Below are 21203 nucleotides of genomic sequence, written 5' to 3' on the forward strand. Positions count from 1 at the left end.
TCCTCATGCCCTCCTCAGGCGCATGAAGGCTCTGCTCCAGTCTTCTCCTCAGGCCCTCTTCAGGTGTATGAAGGCTCTGCTCCAGTCCTCATGCCCTCCTCAGGTGTATGAAGGCTCTGCTCCAGTCCTCATGCCCTCCTCAGGTGTATGAAGGCTCTGCTCCAGTCCTCTCCTCATGCCCTCCTCAGGTGTATGAAGGCTCTGCTCCAGTCCTCTCCTCAGGCCCTCCTCAGGTGTATGAAGGCTCTTGCTCCAGTCCTCTCCTCAGGTGTATGAAGGCTCTGCTCCAGTCCTCTCCTCAGGCCCTCCTCAGGTATATAGGCTCTGCTCCAGTCCTCATGCCTTCCTCAGGTAATGAAGGCTCTGCTCCAGTCTTCTCCTCAGGCCCTCTTCAGGTGTATGAAGGCTCTGCTCCAGTCCTCATGCCCTCCTCAGGTGTATGAAGGCTCTGCCCCAGTCCTCATGCCCTCCTCAGGCGTATGAAGGCTCTGCTCCAGTCCTCATGCCCTCCTCAGGCGTATGAAGGCTCTGCTCCAGTCCTCTCCTCAGGCCCTCCTCAGGTATATAGGCTCTGCTCCAGTCCTCATGCCTTCCTCAGGTGTATGAAGGCTCTGCTCCAGTCTTCTCCTCAGGCCCTCTTCAGGTGTATGAAGGCTCTGCTCCAGTCCTCATGCCCTCTTCAGGTGTATGAAGGCTCTGCTCCAGTCCTCTCCTCAGGCCCTCTTCAGGTGTATGAAGGCTCTGCTCCAGTCCTCATGCCCTCCTCAGGTGTATGAAGGCTCTGCTCCAGTCTTCTCCTCAGGCCCTCTTCAGGTGTATGAAGGCTCTGCTCCAGTCCTCATGCCCTCCTCAGGCATATGAAGGCTCTGCTCCAGTCCTCATGCCCTCCTCAGGTGTATGAAGGCTCTTCTCCAGTCTTCTCCTCAGGCCCTCCTCAGGCGTATGAAGGCTCTGCTCCAGTCCTCATGCCCTCCTCAGGCGTATGAAGGCTCTGCTCCAGTCCTCATGCCCTCCTCAGGCGTATGAAGGCTCTGCTCCAGTCTTCTCCTCAGGCCCTCTTCAGGTGTATGAAGGCTCTGCTCCAGTCCTCATGCCCTCCTCAGGTGTATGAAGGCTCTGCTCCAGTCCTCTCCTCATGCCCTCCTCAGGTGTATGAAGGCTCTGCTCCAGTCCTCTCCTCAGGCCCTCCTCAGGTGTATGAAGGCTCTTGCTCCAGTCCTCTCCTCAGGTGTATGAAGGCTCTGCTCCAGTCCGCACTCCGCAACCCCGTCCCCGCTCATACACAGGCTTCTGGTCTCCAGAAAGATGGCCGCCGCCATTCGTCGTGGACACATTTGTTACATAGTGTCTTCCCTCTCTACTTCCGGAGAAAACAAGTCATCTTATTGCGCCTTGAAACTGCGGAAAGTCAATAGAGGAAACAGGGGACCCCTCTAAACCTGAGAAGATGGATCCCGAATATTTCCTAGGGAGCAGCAGTGGCGGAGGGGTCAGCTCTGGGACCATTATTGGGGACTGGGAGGAGAGAGGAGCGGTGAGTGGCTGCACTTATTCATCTGAAGGCTCATAGCAGCTGATGTCTGTGTGGATGGGACTTGTTGTGCTACAGTAAGATTCTCCTGGGCCAGGAACATTTAAGGAGGCCAGAACCAAAATGCTGTTTCCCATGGTAGCCAGCAGGGTGTGCTCTCTGCATGTTACTTGCACTGCATTGTTGCTATAGGTAACCCCACCTCTCTTGCACTGCTCTGCCCGTGCCGTCCATGTGCTTCTGCCAGTGCCAGGCTCCCAATGCTGACCTGGTGTTCATGGCATAAGTTGGGGGAGTAATGAATGCTGGGGCAGAGTACAGCCGTAATGGTGCAGCACACCAGTTATACCATCCACCCCTACACACACACACACACACACACACACACATACACACACATATATCACACTTCAGCTGGACCAGCCTTGTATATGTGGTGTGCTCCAATTTTCCCCGGACGGCATATTTGAGGCAGAGATGAATTCTCTAATGCACAATCTTTGTTTTTGAGTGTTATTACACCTAAATCTCCCAGAACACATGCACGCTCTGCTGAACTGAGCATACATGCAGTAAGTGAACAGCTGACGTGGCAGGAAACCTACAGGGGACTGTGGACTTCTCTGTGTCCGTGCTCACCCTGGGTACCTGCTTTGTCATCTAAATGTTATGGAGTTGCATTTCAAGCGATTTACCTGCAGGTCGCAGTTTACTGTGATGTCTGTGCAGGGTGATCAGTGACTTATGTGCAGCCCTGTGTTATATGGCAGGATGAAGAGTACGGGGAGGCTGAAGACGATGCCGAGGTGCAGCAGGAATGTCTGCAGAAGCTGTCCAGCCGGGACTACATCATGGAGCCCGCCATATTTAACACCTTGAAGAGGTGCGAGCAGATTGCTTACCGCAGAATCGCCTGTGTGAGCGCGGTCTCATTTTTGACAAATAGGAATAACGTTTGGAACACCATTCTAAGTCTGAACTGGGTGCAAAAACCTAAAAAAACATCACTATGGGGAGATAAGGTATGCACACCAGTGACTATGTAAGAGGAATACATGTAATAGCAGAAACTGCTGTGTGAATATATGTCAGTATTCACACAGCAGTTTCTGCTATTTCATGTATTCCCCTTACATAGTCACTGGTGTGCATACCTTATCTCCCCATAGTCATTTTTGACAATGACCGATCTATGAGTGGCATCTACAATCATCATCTAGGGAAGCTGTCATCAGAAAATCTTTTTTTTTTGTGTTAAATGTAATACAAGCTATATGAAAAATAACTATTAGAAATCTGACAATTTTCACACTGGGGCTTTACATACAATATGTATATGAGCCAGTGACCCTATCTTCTGTATGGAAGTGTCTAATGAGCGTGTGCAAAGGTCATTGTGAAGGGATGTGACATCTATTGTGATAGGTGGATCCTGTGTAATCAGCTGTGTACAGAGGTGTTATCAGTTATTATAGTCCTGCCTGTGAAGATAAGGAGTCTGCTGTAGACTCTTCCTGACAAACTATGAGCCTAAAAAAGTCCAAGTAAAATTTTAAAGATGACTAGTTTTTGTTTTAATGGATCATATGAAAAACAAAATCCTTTAAACAGAAAAACCTGATTGAAACACTTGCTCATTTTTTCCTGACAGCTTCCACCTTAACGCCTAAAGCACACTTCCGCAAAAAAAACGTACGTGTCTTACGGTCCGTGTTCCGTTTTTTTAGGGGCGTTTCTCCGGTACGTATGGCATCCGTGTGATGGCGTATGCGAGCAGTGTGTGCGTGTCTAATGTCTGTATTGACAAAAAATACGTACGTGTGCTGTCCGTTTTTTAAAGGCCTGCATTTTTACCCAATTAACGATTTTAATCATTCATTGTGAGATCCTGGTGGTTGTGTTTGCTTTCTATTGACCTGATAGATTGGTAACAAGTGTTTCAGATTTTGTGATGAAAAACGGACACTGACGATACGTGCTGAACACAGACATACTCCGTGTGCGGTCCTTGCAGGCACGGACCCATAGACTAAAGCGGGTCCGTGCCTGCGTGTTGCCGGCAAAAAACGGACATGTCGTCCGTGTAGAAAAGCGCACACACGTACTTACCACACGGACACACGTTCTGTGTGATTTTACGTGCGTGTGCCATCTACCATTGAATAACATGGGTCTCCGTGTGTACGTGTCTCCGGTAGGTGCAAATACGTACCGCACACGTACAAAAAAAACGGATGTGTGTGGCGGGTCTAAGACGGTATTTTCCTGGCCTGTTATGTATGTGGTCACCCAAGTAGGGTCCACTTAGGACCCCTCCTTCAAAGATCTGTCCCTGCTCCAGAGGACTTGGCGCTACCATTTATTACATGGGCACCTATTAATTTGATTAAGTGCTCTGTAATATTACATTTGTATCCAGCTGAGTGTTGGGGAGGATGACATTACACAAGAGGGTATCCAGTTTGGACAAGCCCTTTGTTCAGGTTTTTCCTATAAAATCATCACCATCCTATCTGAAGCCTTTTAATCTTGAGCCCTGTATATCACTGATTGTGCCAAATACCTTTTATAAAAAATGCTTTGAAGATGTCTTGCGCCTTATTCTAATGATTGCCGAGCGGTCTGGTTAGTGTTCCCGGATTGTATTCTGTGCCACCTCTCCACCTTGTATTTCCAGATATTTCCAGGCAGGTGGATCTCCGGAGAACGTCATCCAGCTCCTGTCGGAGAGTTACACCGCTGTAGCCCAGACCGTCAACCTTTTGGCAGAATGGCTCATCCATTCAGGTACATGCGGCTTACCAATCATTCACACTTGGTGGACTTGGTCCAGGTGCAGAGGTGAGAATATATTGGGATAATAAAATCAGGTATGGGACACAGAGTAGAGGACAGCTAGTATGGCAGAGTGGGCACTATTCAACCAGGGGGCATGGTGGCTGCATTGTCCTGTATGGTGGTGGCAGGGTGTGGGACACAATGCGAGTGGGCTCCAGATTAGATGTGATGGTAGAGCGGAGACTAACATGATGTAGGAAGAGTTGGCCTATGCAACCGTGAGCTTGGCAGCTGAAGAAGCTAAATGGCAGGACTTAAACAGGCTAGCCCGTAATTCTCACTTTCTGCATCAGAGATGAGTGGTCCTAATGACGTTATGACCCCACATGTGCACAGGTCCAATTTAAATAGACTGGACATGTACACGAGCTGCCAACCCACGGGTCTCTGCAGGTGTGTGGGGTCGTAACGTCATTGGTATTGGTTCAGTGGGGAACTGTGCTGCGCAGGACAACTCCTGTAAGGCTATGTGCGCACGCTGCGTTTTTGTGTGACCACAAAGATGCAGCGTTTTTGTGCATTTTTGGCCTTTAAAAAAAGCACAAAAATGCACCCGTGGTAAAAAAAACGCATTAAAAAAGCATCGGTTTTTTGCCCGTTTTTTGTTTTGTTTTTTTCCAATGCATTGCATGGGTGAAAAACGCTGGCAGAAACGCAGAAAGAGTTCACATGTTGTCACCACAAAAACGCACCTAAAACAAAACTGCACTGTGCGAACAGCAAAAATTAGAACTCATAGACTTTGCTGGGGAAGCAAAAGTCATGCAGTTTTTAGACCAAAAATGCACCCGAAAAACGTGCAAAAACGCACCGTGCGCACATAGCCTAAGAGTCCAGCCATGGTGCATATAAGCAGAGAAACGAGTAGGTGAGCTAGAGATCATACTGCTGGAAATGTGGAAGCATTGGAATATGTTAAAAGGTAACATGAAAAGACTTAAAGACAAGTATATTCTTAAAGGGATTGTCTAGTGAAGACTTAGGGGTATCATCGAGGGGGGGCACTCTCTTAAAACTTGTTTATATGCCAGAACAGAGAGACTCTGTAAATGTAGCTGAAGCCACTGTTTGTAAATGGGGCTCCCATTCTGCGGACTGAAGCCACGCTTGTACTACATGGATGACCATCGATGTCCAGCAAGAGGTGCATTTTGGAACAGATTTTCTCTGACGAGACAGCCCCTTTAAGGCCGGTGTCCCATTTGCGATTGCCTCATGCGAGTTTCGCGGTGCATCACCTGGCACGGACTCACACTCTGCTCTCAGGAGTGTCTCAGCTGCATAGAGATGCATACAACCGACCCGCTCCTGTGAGGAAAGTGTGAGTCCGTTTCAGGTGATGCACCGTGAAACTCCCATGAGATACATGCGAGACAATCACAAGTGGGACACCGGCCTTAAGGCCGCTTTACACACTGCGATATCGGTACCGATATCGCCAGCGTGCGTACCCGCCCCCATCGGTTGTGCCACACGGGCTAATCGCTGCCCGTGTCGCACAACATCGCCCGGACCAGTCACACGGACTTACCTTCCCTGCGACGTCGCTGTGACCGGTGAACCGCCTCCTTTCTAAGGGGGCGGTTCGTTCAGCGTCACAGCGACGTCACAGCAGCGTCACTGAACCGCCGCCCAATAGAAGCGGAGGGGCGGAGATGAGTGGGACGTAACATCCCGCCCACCTCCTTCCTTCCGCATAGCGGCCGGCAGGCAGGTAAGGAGAGGTTCCTCGTTCCTGCGATGTCACACGGAGCGATGTGTGCTGCCGCAGAAACGAGGAACAACTTCGTTACTGCTGCAGTAACGATATTTGAGAATGGACGCCCATGTCAACGATGAGCGATTTTGCACGTTTTTGCGACGATGCAAAATCACTCATCGGTGTCACACGCAGCAACATCGCTAATGCGGCCGGATGTGCGTCACAAAATCCGTGACCCCAACGAGATCACTTGAGTGATATCGTAGCATGTAAAGCCCCCTTTAGTGTCAGTGTTACCTTGCCGCTTCCATGCAGAGTTCGTTCTCCATACAGTGTATTTCTTCTGCATATTTCAGGAGTGGAGCCTGTACAAGTCCAGGAGACGGTGGAAAACCACTTGAAGAGTTTGTTGATTAAACACTTTGAGCCAAGAAAAGCCGATTCCATATTTACAGAGGAAGGAGAGGTAATAATAATCATCAGTGATACTATATGAAGGCCACAATAGTATGCAGCCTCTGGCTGTGAATAAGAATGCTCATTCACTGACAGCAAAGATCTTATAAATGATGAGGAATTGCAATTCACAATGTAGGAAGGTACAGAAGTTTTTATAGTCAGAAAACCCCTTAACTTCAATTATACAATCATGTAAGGCTAAGTTCACATTTCCGTTGATTTGTATCAGTCACATGCGTCGCTTGACGCATGTGACTGATGCGCTGTTCAACGCTGTACAACGGATGACAAAGAACAGAATTCTTTGTCGGATTCCGTTGTGTGCGGGGGGCGGAGTTCGGGGGCAGAGCCGAGCGGGGGGCGGGGCCAGGCGCTGAGGATGTCAGTGGAAGTGCTGCGGTCTGCATGGCTGGGGACAGGTGAGTGTATCTGTGAGTGAGTGTGTGTATGTGCATGTATGTATGTATGTATGTATGTGTGTGTGTGCACATGCAAAGTGCGGGAGGGGGCGGAGCCGAGCAGGGGGCGGGGCCAGACGAGGGTGTCAGTGCTTGTCTGCATGGCTGGGGACGTGTGTGTGTGTGTGTACATGTGCAGAGTGCGGGAGGGGGCGGGGCCGAGCGGGGAAGTGTCGGCCTCCCTGCACACGTAACCAGCCTAAATATCGGGTAACAGCAAAGCACCCGATGTTTACCTTGGTTACCCGATATTTACCTTGGTTACGGGCCTACACCGCTTAGCGCTGGCTCCTTGCACCGTAACCAGGGTAAATATCGGGTAACCAACCAAAGCTGGTGACGTGTGCAGGGAGCCAGAGAGCATGCGCAGCGAAATCCGACGGATCTCGCTGCTCAAAAAACGTTACATGCTGCGTTCCCCCCGCCCGGCGGTCAGTCGTTCCACGACTGATCAGTCGGGCGGAGGGTGCAACGCAGCATCATCAGTCACAATCCGCTGCTCATACAAGTCTATGGGAGCAGCGGAATCTGCTAAACGGATTCCGCTGTTTACAAGAGCAGCGGATTGTGACTGATAGGCTAAGTTCACATTTCCGCTAAAATCTAACTCAGTAATATAGCAAAAATCAGATGGAGTTGTCAGTGCTTTTCTCCCCCTGTGATTTGCAGACCCCTGCGTGGCTGGAGCAGATGATTGCACACACCACATGGAGAGACCTCTTCTACAAGCTCGCCGAGGCCCATCCAGACTGTTTGATGCTGAACTTCACCGTGAAGGTGAGTAATGGAGAATAGGTGCTTGATGGTGGGACGCAGTCTACTACACATGTATAAATCCTCACCTGTTCTGTCTCCTAGCTCATCTCTGATGCCGGCTATCAGGGAGAAATCACCAGCGTCTCCACAGCATGCCAGCAGCTGGAGGTCTTCTCCAGAGTGCTTCGTACGTCGCTGGCCACCATCCTTGACGGAGGAGAGGAGAACCTTGAAAAAAATCTACCTGAGTTTGCTGTATGTGTTTCTGCCAGCACTTCCTACGCTCAGTTACTGTCATGGCGGTTATGGACCGGCAGCCGCTGTCTATCTTCACTTAAGCATTCTTCTTCCTTTTGTCTCATGTCATAGAAAATGGTTTGCCATGGAGAGCACACCTATTTGTTTGCACAAGCCATCATGTCTATATTGGCACAAGAGGAGCAGGGAGGATCTGCCATGCGCAGGATCGCACAGGAGGTGCAGAGATTTGCTCACGAAAAGTAAGAGTGGTACCGTATTACCTTATTCTTCAGTGAGGTGTGTGGATATGTCGTTGCTGTCTCTTTCTCTTTGCCTGTGAGATGGAGCAGCACAGGACACATTAGATCATGAGATTCTAATTATACATAATGTATATATGTGTATGTAATATATAATATATATATATATATAATATATTAGTATATATACATACACACAAATTATATATACACACACATTTTATTTATATTATATATATATTTTATGTGTGTATAATATGTGTGTGTATGTATATAAATACACTATATATATATATATATATATATATATATATATATATATATATATAATGTGTATGTATATGTATATATATATATATATATATATATATATATATATATATATATATATATATATATATATATATACACATACATACATACATTCTATATATAATACTATATAATATATATAGAATGTATATATAAAATGTGTGTGTGTGTGTGTGTGTATATATATTTTGTGTATGTAGATATACTAACATATATGCACACATAAAATATATATATATGTCTGTGTGTGTATATGTGTGTGTATATATATATATATATATATATATATATATATATATATATATATATATATATATATATATATATGTATATATATATATAATATTGCAAATAATTTTGCTTTAATAAAAAGTCTTAAGTTCTTTTAAGTTTAAGTTCTGTGTGATGGAGCAGTCCATACACTGCTTACATCCAGCCTTTGCTAATTGTCAGGGGTGTGAAGTGTCAGACCCCCACCAATCTGACATTGATGACTTATCCTTTCATTGGATATCCGTGTCACTGACTGGGAATACCCTTTAAAGGGAATTTGTCATCAGTTTTTTTCATGTCTGAATAAAGACTAGCATCTTCTGCAGTGCATTGTGCCGCGTTCCATAAAAGTGTATGTTATCCAGACTTCCCCTGTATACCCCCTACAACCTTTCTTAAATTCTCCAGCGCTCTATGTAAATTTGTCGGGTCCGATGGGCGTCATTGCTGTGGCATCTGTCCCTCCTCTCCACTGCTGATTTACGTCCTCTTGCTTTGATTGTTGTGGTGGCGGGCAAAATCTTGCATTTGCGCAGAGACATCACCGGATTGCGCATGCGCACTTTGCTCTGCCCTACAGCGGGCATAACTTAATACACAAGTGTGCATGCATCATCCATGTCACTGGGTAAAATCTAGTGCCTGCGCAGAGACATCGCTGACTCAGGCTGACACAGTCGCACTTATGTTTAAGGCTCTCTCCGCAGTAGGGCAGAGCAAAGTGGACATGTGGACATGTGCAAGCTGGCGATGTCTCTGTGCAGACGCGAGATTTTGCTTGGGTATGTGGAAGACACAGGAGGAGTCATCCACGTCAATCAAAGCAAGAGGATGGCAATTAGCAGCGGAGAATAGGGACAGACGCCGCACCAATAATGCCCATTGGACCAGAACGTCCAGATTTACATAGAGCACAGGAAAATTTAAAAAGGTTTTTGGGGGGCATACAGTGGGAGTCGGGATAATATACACCTTTATGGAACACAGCACAGGCGCTGCTGAAGCTGCTAGTCTTTGTTCAGACAAGAAAAATTTGGTGACTGGTTCCCTTTAATATTCACCGTGGTATTTGTTCAGCGGGTATACTGAGATTAGAGCCAGTGCCTTGCATTACAATTAATATACAAGGCCTAAATAAGGGTTGTATGTAGCTTATATCCTAAAATTAGTAAGTGATAGTAAACTTAATTTCAAATGTGAAAGCTCTTCAGCCACCATCTGAGGTTCCAGGTCCTCCTCCGGTTCGTGAGGAGTGTGTCTGAACACTGATTAAAGCAGTAAGTGGAGGGGGACGGCTGACTGCTAGATTTAATAGCTAATCCAGCCTCCTTCATATGCCGTTCCTGAGCCAGCTCGGAAAACGCTGTCCTGTGTCAGATGCGAACTAGAAGAGAACCTGTCGTGGCCAGAGCTTATGGCTGAAGATCAGGACACACTTTGGGTCTGGAAGGTATTATTAAGTTTCGTCACTAATTTAAGGGGATAGCTATTTTTAGCTGGACAACCCCTTTAATTTGGTTGGAGAATGACTTCCAAACACTCATAGGTGCCACTGTATAGACTATTTGCTTTTTCTCCTTATGGATTCTACTTTGTATGTTTTTTCAGGACCCTCTGTCCTAAAGGCTCGTTACTAGCTGGATCTCCAAGACTATTAATATAGACCATGATTATTGCATTATCCTGTTTTTTCACTCTGGATTTGTTTTCTCTTCAGGGGCCATGATGCCAGTCAGATCACTCTTGCATTGGGCACCGCTGCCTCCTACCCTCGGGCATGTCAGGCACTTGGTGCTATGTTATCCAAAGGAGCTTTGAACCCAGCGGATATTACGGTCCTGTACAAGATGTTTACAAGCATGGACTCCCCTCCCGTGGAGCTGGTGAGGATGAGGGGATGGCGGTGATTCACAAAATGCTCCTCCACTATATCTGCATTATCCTGGTCTATGTCAAGTCATCAATGTATAAAAAACGCACCAGTATTCAGCCTTAGGATCCTCATCTTCATTTGCTAAATAATTTGTGCAGAATGTATGTGTATTCGCTGTTCACAATGCCCCATCTTAATATATGAGAAAAAGAAAAAATTACGATTTGATGCCCATATAACAAAGCAGCAAAATTTTTATTATAAATGGTACAGGTGAAAGTGTGTTGCACAGCAAACATGTAAGGAGTGCACATTCCAGCATGGAGTAGATAAGCACCTAGTTTACATTAGTGGAATATACATTGTGTAATATACCCCAATAAGCAGCAACCAACCATAGTATAAAGACACATTGGATGGACCTACATAGGAATAGTTAGAAGATAGTAATAAGAGATGCCTGTAACAAAAGGAATGATAGGCTCACCTATGTAAGATCCAGGAGGTGACTGGCACATGTGGGAATGGCGACCACCCCAACGTACGTTTCGGCTGTAAATTACCTTCGTCACTGGGTCCATTCAATGTTTCTTTATACTATGGTTGGTTGCTGCTTATCGGGGTATATTACACAATGTATATTCTGCTATTGTAAACTAGGTGCTTAATTACTCCTTCATGCTGGACTGTACGCTCCCTACATGTTTGTCTGTGCAACACACTTTCACCTGTACCATTATTAATAAAGAATTTCACTGCTTTGTTGTGTGCGTCAGATCGCATTTTTATTCCTTTTTTCATATCTTATGCTTTAGCGAGTGTCCCTAGTTCGAGTTGGTTGTGTGTTTATTTCTTTGCATTAAGCATGGTTTTATCCATACCTATTAACAACCATGCAGTGGGCGGGCTTCGTTGTTGATTCTTATTGATTCCCATCTTAATATATTCCATAACCTATACGTGTTCCCTAAATCTGCTCCTCTCTCAGATCCGTGTTCCTGCGTTCCTGGATCTTTTCATGCAGTCGCTCTTCAAACCCGGAGCGAAGATAAATCAAGACCACAAGCATAAATACATTCATATATTGGCCTATGCTGCCAGTGTGGTAGAGACCTGGAAAAAGGTAAGCCATATGCTTTACACGGATAGGAAAAGAGTAATCGAGGTATAGTCTGATTTACACTTTCTTACGGGTGATATAAAGTGGATTGTCTTAAATGAGAGAAAAAAAATCTATATTTTTTTTTCTCCTGAAACAGCGCCACCCTTTGCTTATGGTTGCGTCTGATATTGCAGGCCTATTCTTTTCAATTCAGCTGAGCCATATCCGAGCCATGTTACAGTGTAAGAATTGTTTTCCTAACCTCAGATCTCCTTGTTTTCTGTAGAATAAACGAGTGAATATTAATAAAGATGAATTGAAGTCCACGTCCAAAGCCATCGAGACTGTCCATAATCTGTGCTGCAATGAAAACAAGGGAGCTTCAGAGCTTGTAGCCGAGCTTGGCACATTGTATCAGTGTATCAGGTAGGCTGAGATGATGCACGGCTTGGAGGATGCTTTAGAATGGTGGACTTGGCTACATCTCAATTACGTGCCAATACGAGTCAACTTTCCTTGTTCTGCCACAGGTTCCCAGTTGTAGCAATGGGTGTTTTGAAGTGGGTGGACTGGACGGTATCAGAACCTCGATATTTCCAGCTCCAGACGGATCATACACCTGTACATCTGGCCCTGCTGGATGAGGTGAGTGCAGCAAAGATTAGAGGCCATTGTTATAATTACACTCTCATATTAAGGCCGGGGCCACACAGGGACTAATGCGATCCTCCTCGCATGACACTCGGCTCGCGCTGGCAGCACAGCAGGAGCCGAGTGTCACTGCGACTGAGGTCTGATCATGCGATCGGACCTCAGCTGCGGGGGACAGGCCGGCACTGAGGAGGGGCGGGCAAGTGCTGAGGACGGGTGGGATTTCTCTCCCTCTCTCCTCCGTAGCCGACTATTGACATTCTCGCCCTGCACTCGCGGTACACCGGTGTACTGAAAGTGCAGTGCAATCTTTTTCTCGCCCTATAGACTGAATGGGTGCGAGAGAAACAGGATCGCATTGCACCTGCAGCATGCTGCAATTGTTTTCTTGGTTCGATTGGGGCTGAGAAAATAATCGCTCATGGGTACTGACACACAGGCTAATATTGATCCAAGTGGAATGCGATTGTTTTATCGCATTCCACTCGCTCCGATTTTCATGCGTGTGTCTTAATCCTAAGGGTTTTACCCATGAAACTGACTAGTGAACAAAACCAAGCAAACCTGGACTACTTCTCATCACAAACGGGCAACTACCATTCATTTTGTGCAGTAAGAAATTGTGTTTTCCGCACTGAATACTTCCATGTTCTTTCACTGTCTTTGTAGATCAGTACTTGTCACCAACTTCTGCACCCACAAGTCCTACAGCTACTTATTAAACTCTTTGAAACTGAGCACTCACAGCTAGATGTCATGGAGCAGGTAAGACACTGGGGATATGCTGGGTGCGTGCTGGCCATATCTGCGCCACATGCTTTTCTTACACTAAATATGTCCTGAGAATATAGTGTCCTACTGAAAGGAGTGTTCCAGTTGTCTAGAAACAAATCTGCTGAGCTCAGTGATTGACTGCAGCAATTATGTGCGGAGGGGCGGCGCTGTATCTGATGAAGTTGACATTCTTCTCTGTTTCTTTTATCTTTTAAGTATAAAAGCTTTGCGGGACTTCTTTTTTTCCTAAAGTGGAAATCCCTTTAAAGGGAATCTGTCAGCAGGATTTAACACTCCTAACTATTTATATGTGTATGTAGCTTATTCACTGACAAGTCCAGCAATACCTTCACATGGTCACTCCGTTCCTCCATTACTGAGAAATCTGAGTTTGAATTGATATGCAAATGAGGCTGAAGAGCTATTTGTAGGTCTGAAGCCTCTGTCACTCCAGCTCTATTCCCAACATAAAGCTTGTCAGTCAAGCAGGAGGAGGCAGTGCTGGGCAGGAAAAAGAGCTGTAGTGACAGAGGCTTCAGATCTACCATAGCTCTTCAGCCTCATTTGCATATCAATTCAAACTCTGATTTGTCAGTAATGGAGGAATGAACTGGCCATGTAAAGGTATTGCTGGACTTGTCTTTGAAAAAGCTACATGCTCATCTAAATAATTTGGGGGGAGACGTTCTACGGAGTCTTTTTTTTTTAAAGGGTTTGTCAATCACCGCTCGTTTCCTCTTCGGTACGTGAGTGATGTCTATAAATATCTACCCGGACATATTCATGATCAATACATATTGGGCACACAATCCGGCAGGTGTGTGTGGATGCAATGTCATCGGCTCTGCTTACCTTCTGATGCGGGAGTCAGCAGCGATGGACAAACCCTTTAAGAATAAGATATTGTCATGACTTATCAGCTATTACATAAACTCTGTTGTTTTCCTTATCTGTACTGCAAATCCTTAGGCTATGTTCACACAGGGCTTTTTTCCCCTCACCCATGACTGCACCACGTGAGAGAGAGGGATCCGCCCAGCGAGGACAGGAAACCATTCTGAAATAAAAGGGCGGTACCTCTCCCCTTCGTCAGTTGGTTTCCTGTCCTTGATGGGAGACCTTGTTCTGAAATACGACTGTTGAAGTAAGAAGTTTGAAGTACAGAAGCTGTATTTACCCAGCCCCGTCCGGTGTCCGGAAAAGCAGGGTGAGTCCTGCGGTGCCGTTCTTCGGGGCTGGAAGCGCCGTCCACCAGCCCTTAAGGAACCTGGTGTCCGTGCGGGGGTGTGCGGCAGGGCCCATCAGGGGCTCCGGACCGCCGCTCCGTCCTCCCCCTTGCGCTCCCCTGCTGCCTAGGACTTCCGAATGTGGCACACTCTGGGACGCGCGCAAGGCATGCAGGGTACAGGAGGCGTGCTTGCGTGACGTCTCCTGAAGAGGATGGCGGCGTCCATGCAGCAGCAGCAGCGGCGGTGTTTCAGGGCAGATGCCGACCATCTGGACACCGCTGGGCGCATTGAAACTGGGAGGGGGGGGCACCTTATGGGACCGGAAGGTGGAGGAGCAGCACGGGTGCTCGTGCCTACATCCCAGGATGGCTTCAGAAAGGCAGCAGCACTCTCTGGAGCACCGGCAGCATAGCCGTATGAACAGTCACCGTTCTAAGTGAAACAGACCTGCCTAGCCTCAATAGCCAGAAGGGCAAATCCTCTTGTGGCTCCATGACTTCTGCAGGACCTGTGGATGTTCCGACGAAGCCTCCAGTACCCTTGATCTCCTGTGGTGGGTGAGTGATCTTTGTGAATGTCATCTGCATCATTAGGTGGCTCCTAAAATCCATACGGAGTTTCCCCTGTGCAGAGAGCCGATATGGCCTGCGGGCCGTGTGTCGGAGACCCCTTGTGTGGGGCATAGTTGGCAATGTCTCTGCTTCGATCTATGGATTGCTGCATGCGAGTTACAAATGTGTATATGTTGTGAGGTAGCGACCACCATTATGGTAAATGGTCGCTATATGTCGCAGTGGAGAAGGTCGCTGCGATATTAACCTGAAGAGGTTGCTATGGGACTTGTAGTTCCACAAAGGCTTTTTTCTTTGTCGCTCCATTGGGAGACCCAGACAATTGGGTGTATAGCTTCTGCCTCCGGAGGCCACACAAAGTATTACACTTTAAAAAGTGTAACCCCTCCCCTCTGCCTATACACCCTCCCGTGGATCACGGGCTCCTCAGTTTTATGCTTTGTGTGGAAGGAGGCACACATCCACTCATGCATTCTCAACTTAGTTATGTCGGTTGGAAGAAAAGAGGGCCCCCACGGGGCCCCCGGCATGCTTCCCTTCTCACCCCACTACGTCGGCGGTGTTGTTAAGGTTGAAGTACCCATTGCGGGTACAGAGGCTGGAGCCACATGCCGTCTCCTTCACCATCCCTTAAGCGGCTCTGGGAGAAGTGGGATCCTAAGCGGTCATCCATTTACTGGGACCGTGCTCCATCCGCAGCCCCTGTGGGAACCTGCCGGCCGGAGCCTCTTCAACCTCAGGGACCGGGCCCTGCAACTCAAAGGTACTCTGTGTCCCCATAGGGGACTGTGCAGGGAGCGCACCTTCTTCCCGGAAGCCGCGGCGGCTGCTGAATTCAGGAGGCCGGTGGACTTCCGCGCCGACCGTGCCTGCTTGTCGGGCGCGGTCTCAAATTTAGTCCCCGGCTTCATCGCGGCCTAGTCGCAAAAATCCCGCCCCCGGGCCTGCCTGTCAGGGGTAAGGGCGGGATTACCGACCTGATGTCGGATGTGAGGGCTGGAGCATCCTGCATGTTTCCTCCCCCCTCACTGATCACTGTGGGGACCCCAGATTCCCGCACTTTTGCTGGCGCCGCCCACGGCTCCACTCCTCCCCTGAGAGCTCCGGCAGCCATTTTTTGGCATTTTGCCGGTGGAGGATTCTCAGTGAACAGCTCTGCAGCTCCGGGGGATCCAAGGCAGGGAATCTGGAGGACACACTCCGCTCGTTAGCGGTCGCTAAGCCACACCGGTCACCCGGTGCTGGTCCCCCTAGGGTGCCAGATCAGATACGTATATATCTATATCTATCTGTTCGGTGGGCTGTATACCCCGTTCCCATCTACCCTCAGTGATCACTCTCCTAGGAGACAACAGCATGTCGTCCACAAGGAGCAAAGCTGCTAAGGCACAGGGTTTTTTCTTTGTCGCTCCATTGGGAGACCCAGACAATTGGGGTGTATAGCTTCTGCCTCCGGAGGCCACACAAAGTATTACACTTAAAAGTGTAAAGCCCCTCCCCTTCTGCCTATACACCCCCCGTGCATCACGGGTTCCTCAGTTTTCATGCTTTGTGCGAAGGAGGCAGACATCCACGCATAGCTCCACAGCTTAGTCAGCAGCAGCTGCTGACTCTGTCGGATGGAAGAAAAGAGGGCCCATAACAGGGCCCCCAGCATGCTCCCTTCTCAGAAACAACAAAGAGCCAGCACCAATGTGCACTAAGGCATCAAATATTCCAAACTGCATTATAAAAATTTTTTTTTTTTTTTTTTGAGATTTTTGGCAAAAAATTGCAATTTCTTGAGCTGCTTCGCCACGTCACGGCAAATCTCATTTGAAGCAGTCCTACACTAAAATATTTTTATAAAATGTGCCATGCGGCCTCACATATAAATAGCAGAACTGCTCTCAGCAGCACTCACCTGGTCTATTGCAGTCCCGTACCCATGACTGAGTCATGGCTGTGGGCGGGACAGGTCCAAGCAAATGCTGCATGAAGTATATATATAGCCTGTGGACAAAGCCTGATGACCCAATGTGAACAGTCACCAAACGCCAAAATCTATACAGATGGAATACATCCCAAATTGGGGTGCATAGCAAGGTGGAGGTCAACCACCGACCAATTCAACAAAGAAACAACAAAGAGCCAGCACCAATGTGCACTAAGGCATCAAATATTCCAAACTGCATTATAAAAATTTTTTTTTTTTTTTTTTTTTTTTTGAGATTTTTGGCAAAAAATTGCAATTTCTTGAGCTGCTTCGCCACGTCACGGCAAATCTCATTTGAAGCAGTCCTACACTGCTCCCTTCTCACCCCACTCTTGTCGGCGGTGTTGTTAAGGTTGAGGTATCCATTGCGGGTACGGAGGCTGGAGCCCACATGCTGTTTTCCTTCCCCATCCCTTTAGGGCTCTGGGTGAAGTGGGATCCTAATCGGTCTCCAGGCACTGAGACCGTGCTCCATCCACAGCCCCTGGGGACTCTGCTGGACAAGGAGCCGAGTATCGTCAGGGACAAGGCCCTGCTACTTTGAGGTACTCTGTGTCCCCGTGGGGACCGCGCACAGAAACACTCCAGCATTGCTGGGTGTGTTAGTGCGCCGGGGACCGCAGCGCTGACCGCGCTTGTGCCATCACACACTGCAGCGTGGCTGGGTGTGTTAGTTTACTGGGGACTACCGCGCTGACCGCGCGCTGCCATTTCACACTGCAGCGCGGCTGGGAGTGTTAGTACGCCGGGGACTACCGCGCCGACCGCGCTTATACGCCGGCCGCGCTTATAACTTTAGTCCCTGGCTTTTGCGGCCTAGTCTCACTCTTTTCCCGCCCCCAGGCCTGCCAGTCAGGGGAAGGGCGGGACGCTGTACGGACGTCAGCACTGAGGGCTGGGACATGCTTTGCATACTCCACCCCCCTCACTGTGCACAGTGGGGCACCAGATTCCCGCACTTTTTAGGGCACGCCCACGGCCCCCTCCTCTCCTCAGGACGCCGGCAGCCATTCCTGTCAGCTCTTCTGACGCTGGAGAGGGGAGACAAGCTCTGGGAGACCCAGGCAGGGATTTTGGTGACCACACAACCGCTTTAAGCGGGCGGTAAGCAGCACCTGAGGTGCTGGCCCCACTAGTGCAGAAGTGTACATATAGATTATATGATTATAGGCTATACTTTACACTGTATGGTGCACGGTTGATTTTTGGCTATATACCCTCCTGGATTGCTCAGAGGAGACAACAGCATGTCGTCCGCAAAAAGCAAGGGTGCCAAAGCACAGGCTTACTATGCTGCCTGCGCCGCATGTACGGCTATACTACCGGCAGGTTCCACTGACCCTCATTGTGTGCAATGCTCGGCCCCTGTGGCACTTACTCAGCCGGAGCCTCTGCTAAGGGTGGCCCAGGGGGAACCACCTGCTAACACTGTCCAGGTGACGGGGACGGAGTTTGCAGTTTTTACTGATAGACTTTCTGAGACTATGGCTAAGATACTAGAAGCCTTGCAGTCCAGACCGGTATCTCAGACCATGGGCACTGTGGAATCATTGCACCCTGGTCCCCCTCAGTTGGAACAACAATGTCCTCCCGGGGTGTCTCATAGATCCCAGGGTGAGGTCTCTGACACGGACCGCAGCCCCAGACCGCCTAAGCGAGCTCGCTGGGAAATTCCCTCGACATCATCACATTGTTCAGGGTCTCAGCGGGAGGACTCTCTGTATGATGAAGCGGAGGTAGCTGATCAGGATTCTGATCCTGAGGCCGCTCTCAACCTTGATACTCCTGATGGGGACGCCATAGTGAATGATCTTATCGCGTCCATCAATCAAATGTTGGATATTTCTCCCTCAGCTCCTCCAGTGGAGGAGTCAGCTTCTCAGCAGGAGAAATTTCGTTTCAGGTTTCCCAAGCGTACAACGAGTATGTTTCTGGACCACTCTGACTTCAGAGAGGCAGTCCAGAAACACCGAGCTTGTCCAGATAAGCGTTTTTCCAAGCGCCTTAAGGATACACGTTATCCCTTCCCCCCTGATGTGGTCAAGGGCTGGACTCAGTGTCCCAAGGTGGATCCTCCAATCTCCAGACTGGCGGCTAGATCCATAGTTGCAGTTGAAGATGGGGCTTCACTCAAAGATGCCACTGACAGACAGATGGAGCTCTGGTTGAAATCCATCTATGAAGCTATCGGCGCGTCTTTTGCTCCAGCATTCGCAGCCGTATGGGCACTCCAAGCTATCTCAGCGGGTCAAGCGCAAATTGACGCAGTCACACGTACGTCTGCGCCGCAAGTGGCGTCCATAACCTCTCAAACGTCGGCATTTGCGTCCTACGCTATTAATACTGTCCTGGACTCTGCGAGCCGTACGGCGGTTGCAGCCGACAATTCGGTGGCAATACGCAGGGCCTTGTGGCTACGGGAATGGAAGGCAGATTCGGCTTCCAAAAAATGCTTAACCAGTTTGCCATTTTCTGGCGACCGTTTGTTTGGTGAGCGATTGGATGAAATCATCAAACAATCCAAGGGAAAGGAAACATCCTTACCCCAGGCCAAACCAAACATACCCCAACAGAAGAGGGGACAGTCGAGGTTTCGGTCCTTTCGGGGCGCGGGCAGGTCCCAATTCTCCTCGTCCAAAAGGCCTCAGAAGGATCAGAGGAACTCCGATTCATGGCGGTCTAAGTCACGTCCTAAAAAGACCGCCGGAGGTGCCGCTACCAAGGCGGCTTCCTCATGACTTACGGCCTCCTCACCGATTGCTCCAGAGCATCAGCGCTTCCTGCGCTTCGCCATAGGAGACGAACACCTCCAGTTCGCGGCACTGCCGTTCGGCCTGGCGACAGCCCCACGGGTTTTCACCAAGGTCATGGCTACAGTAGTAGCAGTCCTCCACTCTCAGGGTCACTCGGTGATCCCTTACTTAGACGATCTGCTGGTCAAGGCACCCTCTCAAGAGGCATGCCAACACAGCCTCAACGCTACTCTGGAGACTCTCCAGAGTTTCGGGTGGATCATCAATTTTCCAAAGTCAAATCTGACACCGGCCCAATCGCTGACATATCTTGGCATGGAGTTTCATACCCTCTCAGCAATGGTGATGCTCCCGCTGAACAAACAGCGGTCACTGCAGACAGGGTTGCAATCTCTCCTTCAAGGTCAGTCACACCCCTTGAGGCGCCTCATGCACTTCCTAGGGAAGATGGTGGCAGCAATGGAGGCAGTCCCTTTCACGCAGTTTCACCTGCGTCCTCTTCAATGGGACATCCTACGCAAATGGGACAGGAAGTCAACGTCCCTCGACAGGAACGTCTCCCTCTCTCAGGCAGCCAAAGCTTCCCTTCGGTGGTGGCTTCTTCCCACTTCATTGTCGAAGGGGAAATCCTTCCTACCCCCATCCTGGGCGGTGGTCACGACGGACGCGAGTCTGTCAGGGTGGGGAGCAGTCTTTCTCCACCACAGGGCTCAGGGTACGTGGACTCAGCAAGAGTCCACCCTTCAGATCAATGTTCTGGAGATCAGGGCAGTGTATCTTGCCCTAAAAGCGTTCCAGCAGTGGCTGGAAGGCAAGCAGATCCGAATTCAGTCGGACAACTCCACAGCGGTGGCTTACATCAACCACCAAGGCGGAACACGCAGTCGGCAAGCCTTCCAGGAAGTCCGGCGGATTTTGATGTGGGTGGAAGCCACGGCCTCCACCATATCCGCAGTTCACATCCCGGGCGTAGAAAACTGGGAAGCAGACTTTCTCAGTCGCCAGGGCATGGACGCAGGGGAATGGTCCCTTCACCCGGACGTGTTTCAGGAGATCTGTTGCCGCTGGGGGATGCCGGACGTCGACCTAATGGCGTCCCGGCACAACAACAAGGTCACAGCATTCATGGCACGATCTCACGATCACAGAGCTCTGGCGGCAGACGCCTTAGTTCAGGATTGGTCGCAGTTTCAACTCCCTTATGTGTTTCCACCTCTGGCACTGTTGCCCAGAGTGTTACGCAAGATCAGGGCCGACTGCCGCCGCCCATCCTCGTCGCTCCAGACTGGCCGAGGAGGTCGTGGTACCCGGATCTGTGGCATCTCACGGTGGGCCAACCGTGGGCACTACCAGACCGTCCAGACTTGCTGTCTCAAGGGCCGTTTTTCCATCTGAATTCTGCGGCCCTCAACCTGACTGTGTGGCCATTGAGTCCTGGATCCTAG

At 49.0% G+C, this 21203-nt stretch overlaps 1 protein-coding gene across 1 annotated transcript in view; it reads left to right on the top strand.

The window, feature by feature from the left end:
* Positions 1 to 1374: 1374 nt before the first annotated feature.
* NELFCD (negative elongation factor complex member C/D) overlaps positions 1375 to 21203 on the top strand; it is a 31603-nt gene continuing 11774 nt past the window's right edge. The window contains exons 1-12 of the mRNA XM_075347757.1: positions 1375 to 1534; positions 2302 to 2414; positions 4209 to 4318; positions 6428 to 6537; positions 7658 to 7765; positions 7847 to 7999; positions 8114 to 8244; positions 10547 to 10712; positions 11691 to 11825; positions 12091 to 12230; positions 12335 to 12449; positions 13125 to 13220. Coding sequence (XP_075203872.1) covers positions 1448 to 1534; positions 2302 to 2414; positions 4209 to 4318; positions 6428 to 6537; positions 7658 to 7765; positions 7847 to 7999; positions 8114 to 8244; positions 10547 to 10712; positions 11691 to 11825; positions 12091 to 12230; positions 12335 to 12449; positions 13125 to 13220 — 1464 coding nt within the window. The 5' untranslated portion in view covers positions 1375 to 1447. The remainder of the gene's footprint in view (positions 1535 to 2301; positions 2415 to 4208; positions 4319 to 6427; positions 6538 to 7657; positions 7766 to 7846; positions 8000 to 8113; positions 8245 to 10546; positions 10713 to 11690; positions 11826 to 12090; positions 12231 to 12334; positions 12450 to 13124; positions 13221 to 21203) is intronic.

The sequence above is a fragment of the Anomaloglossus baeobatrachus genome, chromosome 5 (genome assembly GCF_048569485.1).
Source record: "Anomaloglossus baeobatrachus isolate aAnoBae1 chromosome 5, aAnoBae1.hap1, whole genome shotgun sequence".
NCBI lineage: Eukaryota > Metazoa > Chordata > Amphibia > Anura > Aromobatidae > Anomaloglossus > Anomaloglossus baeobatrachus.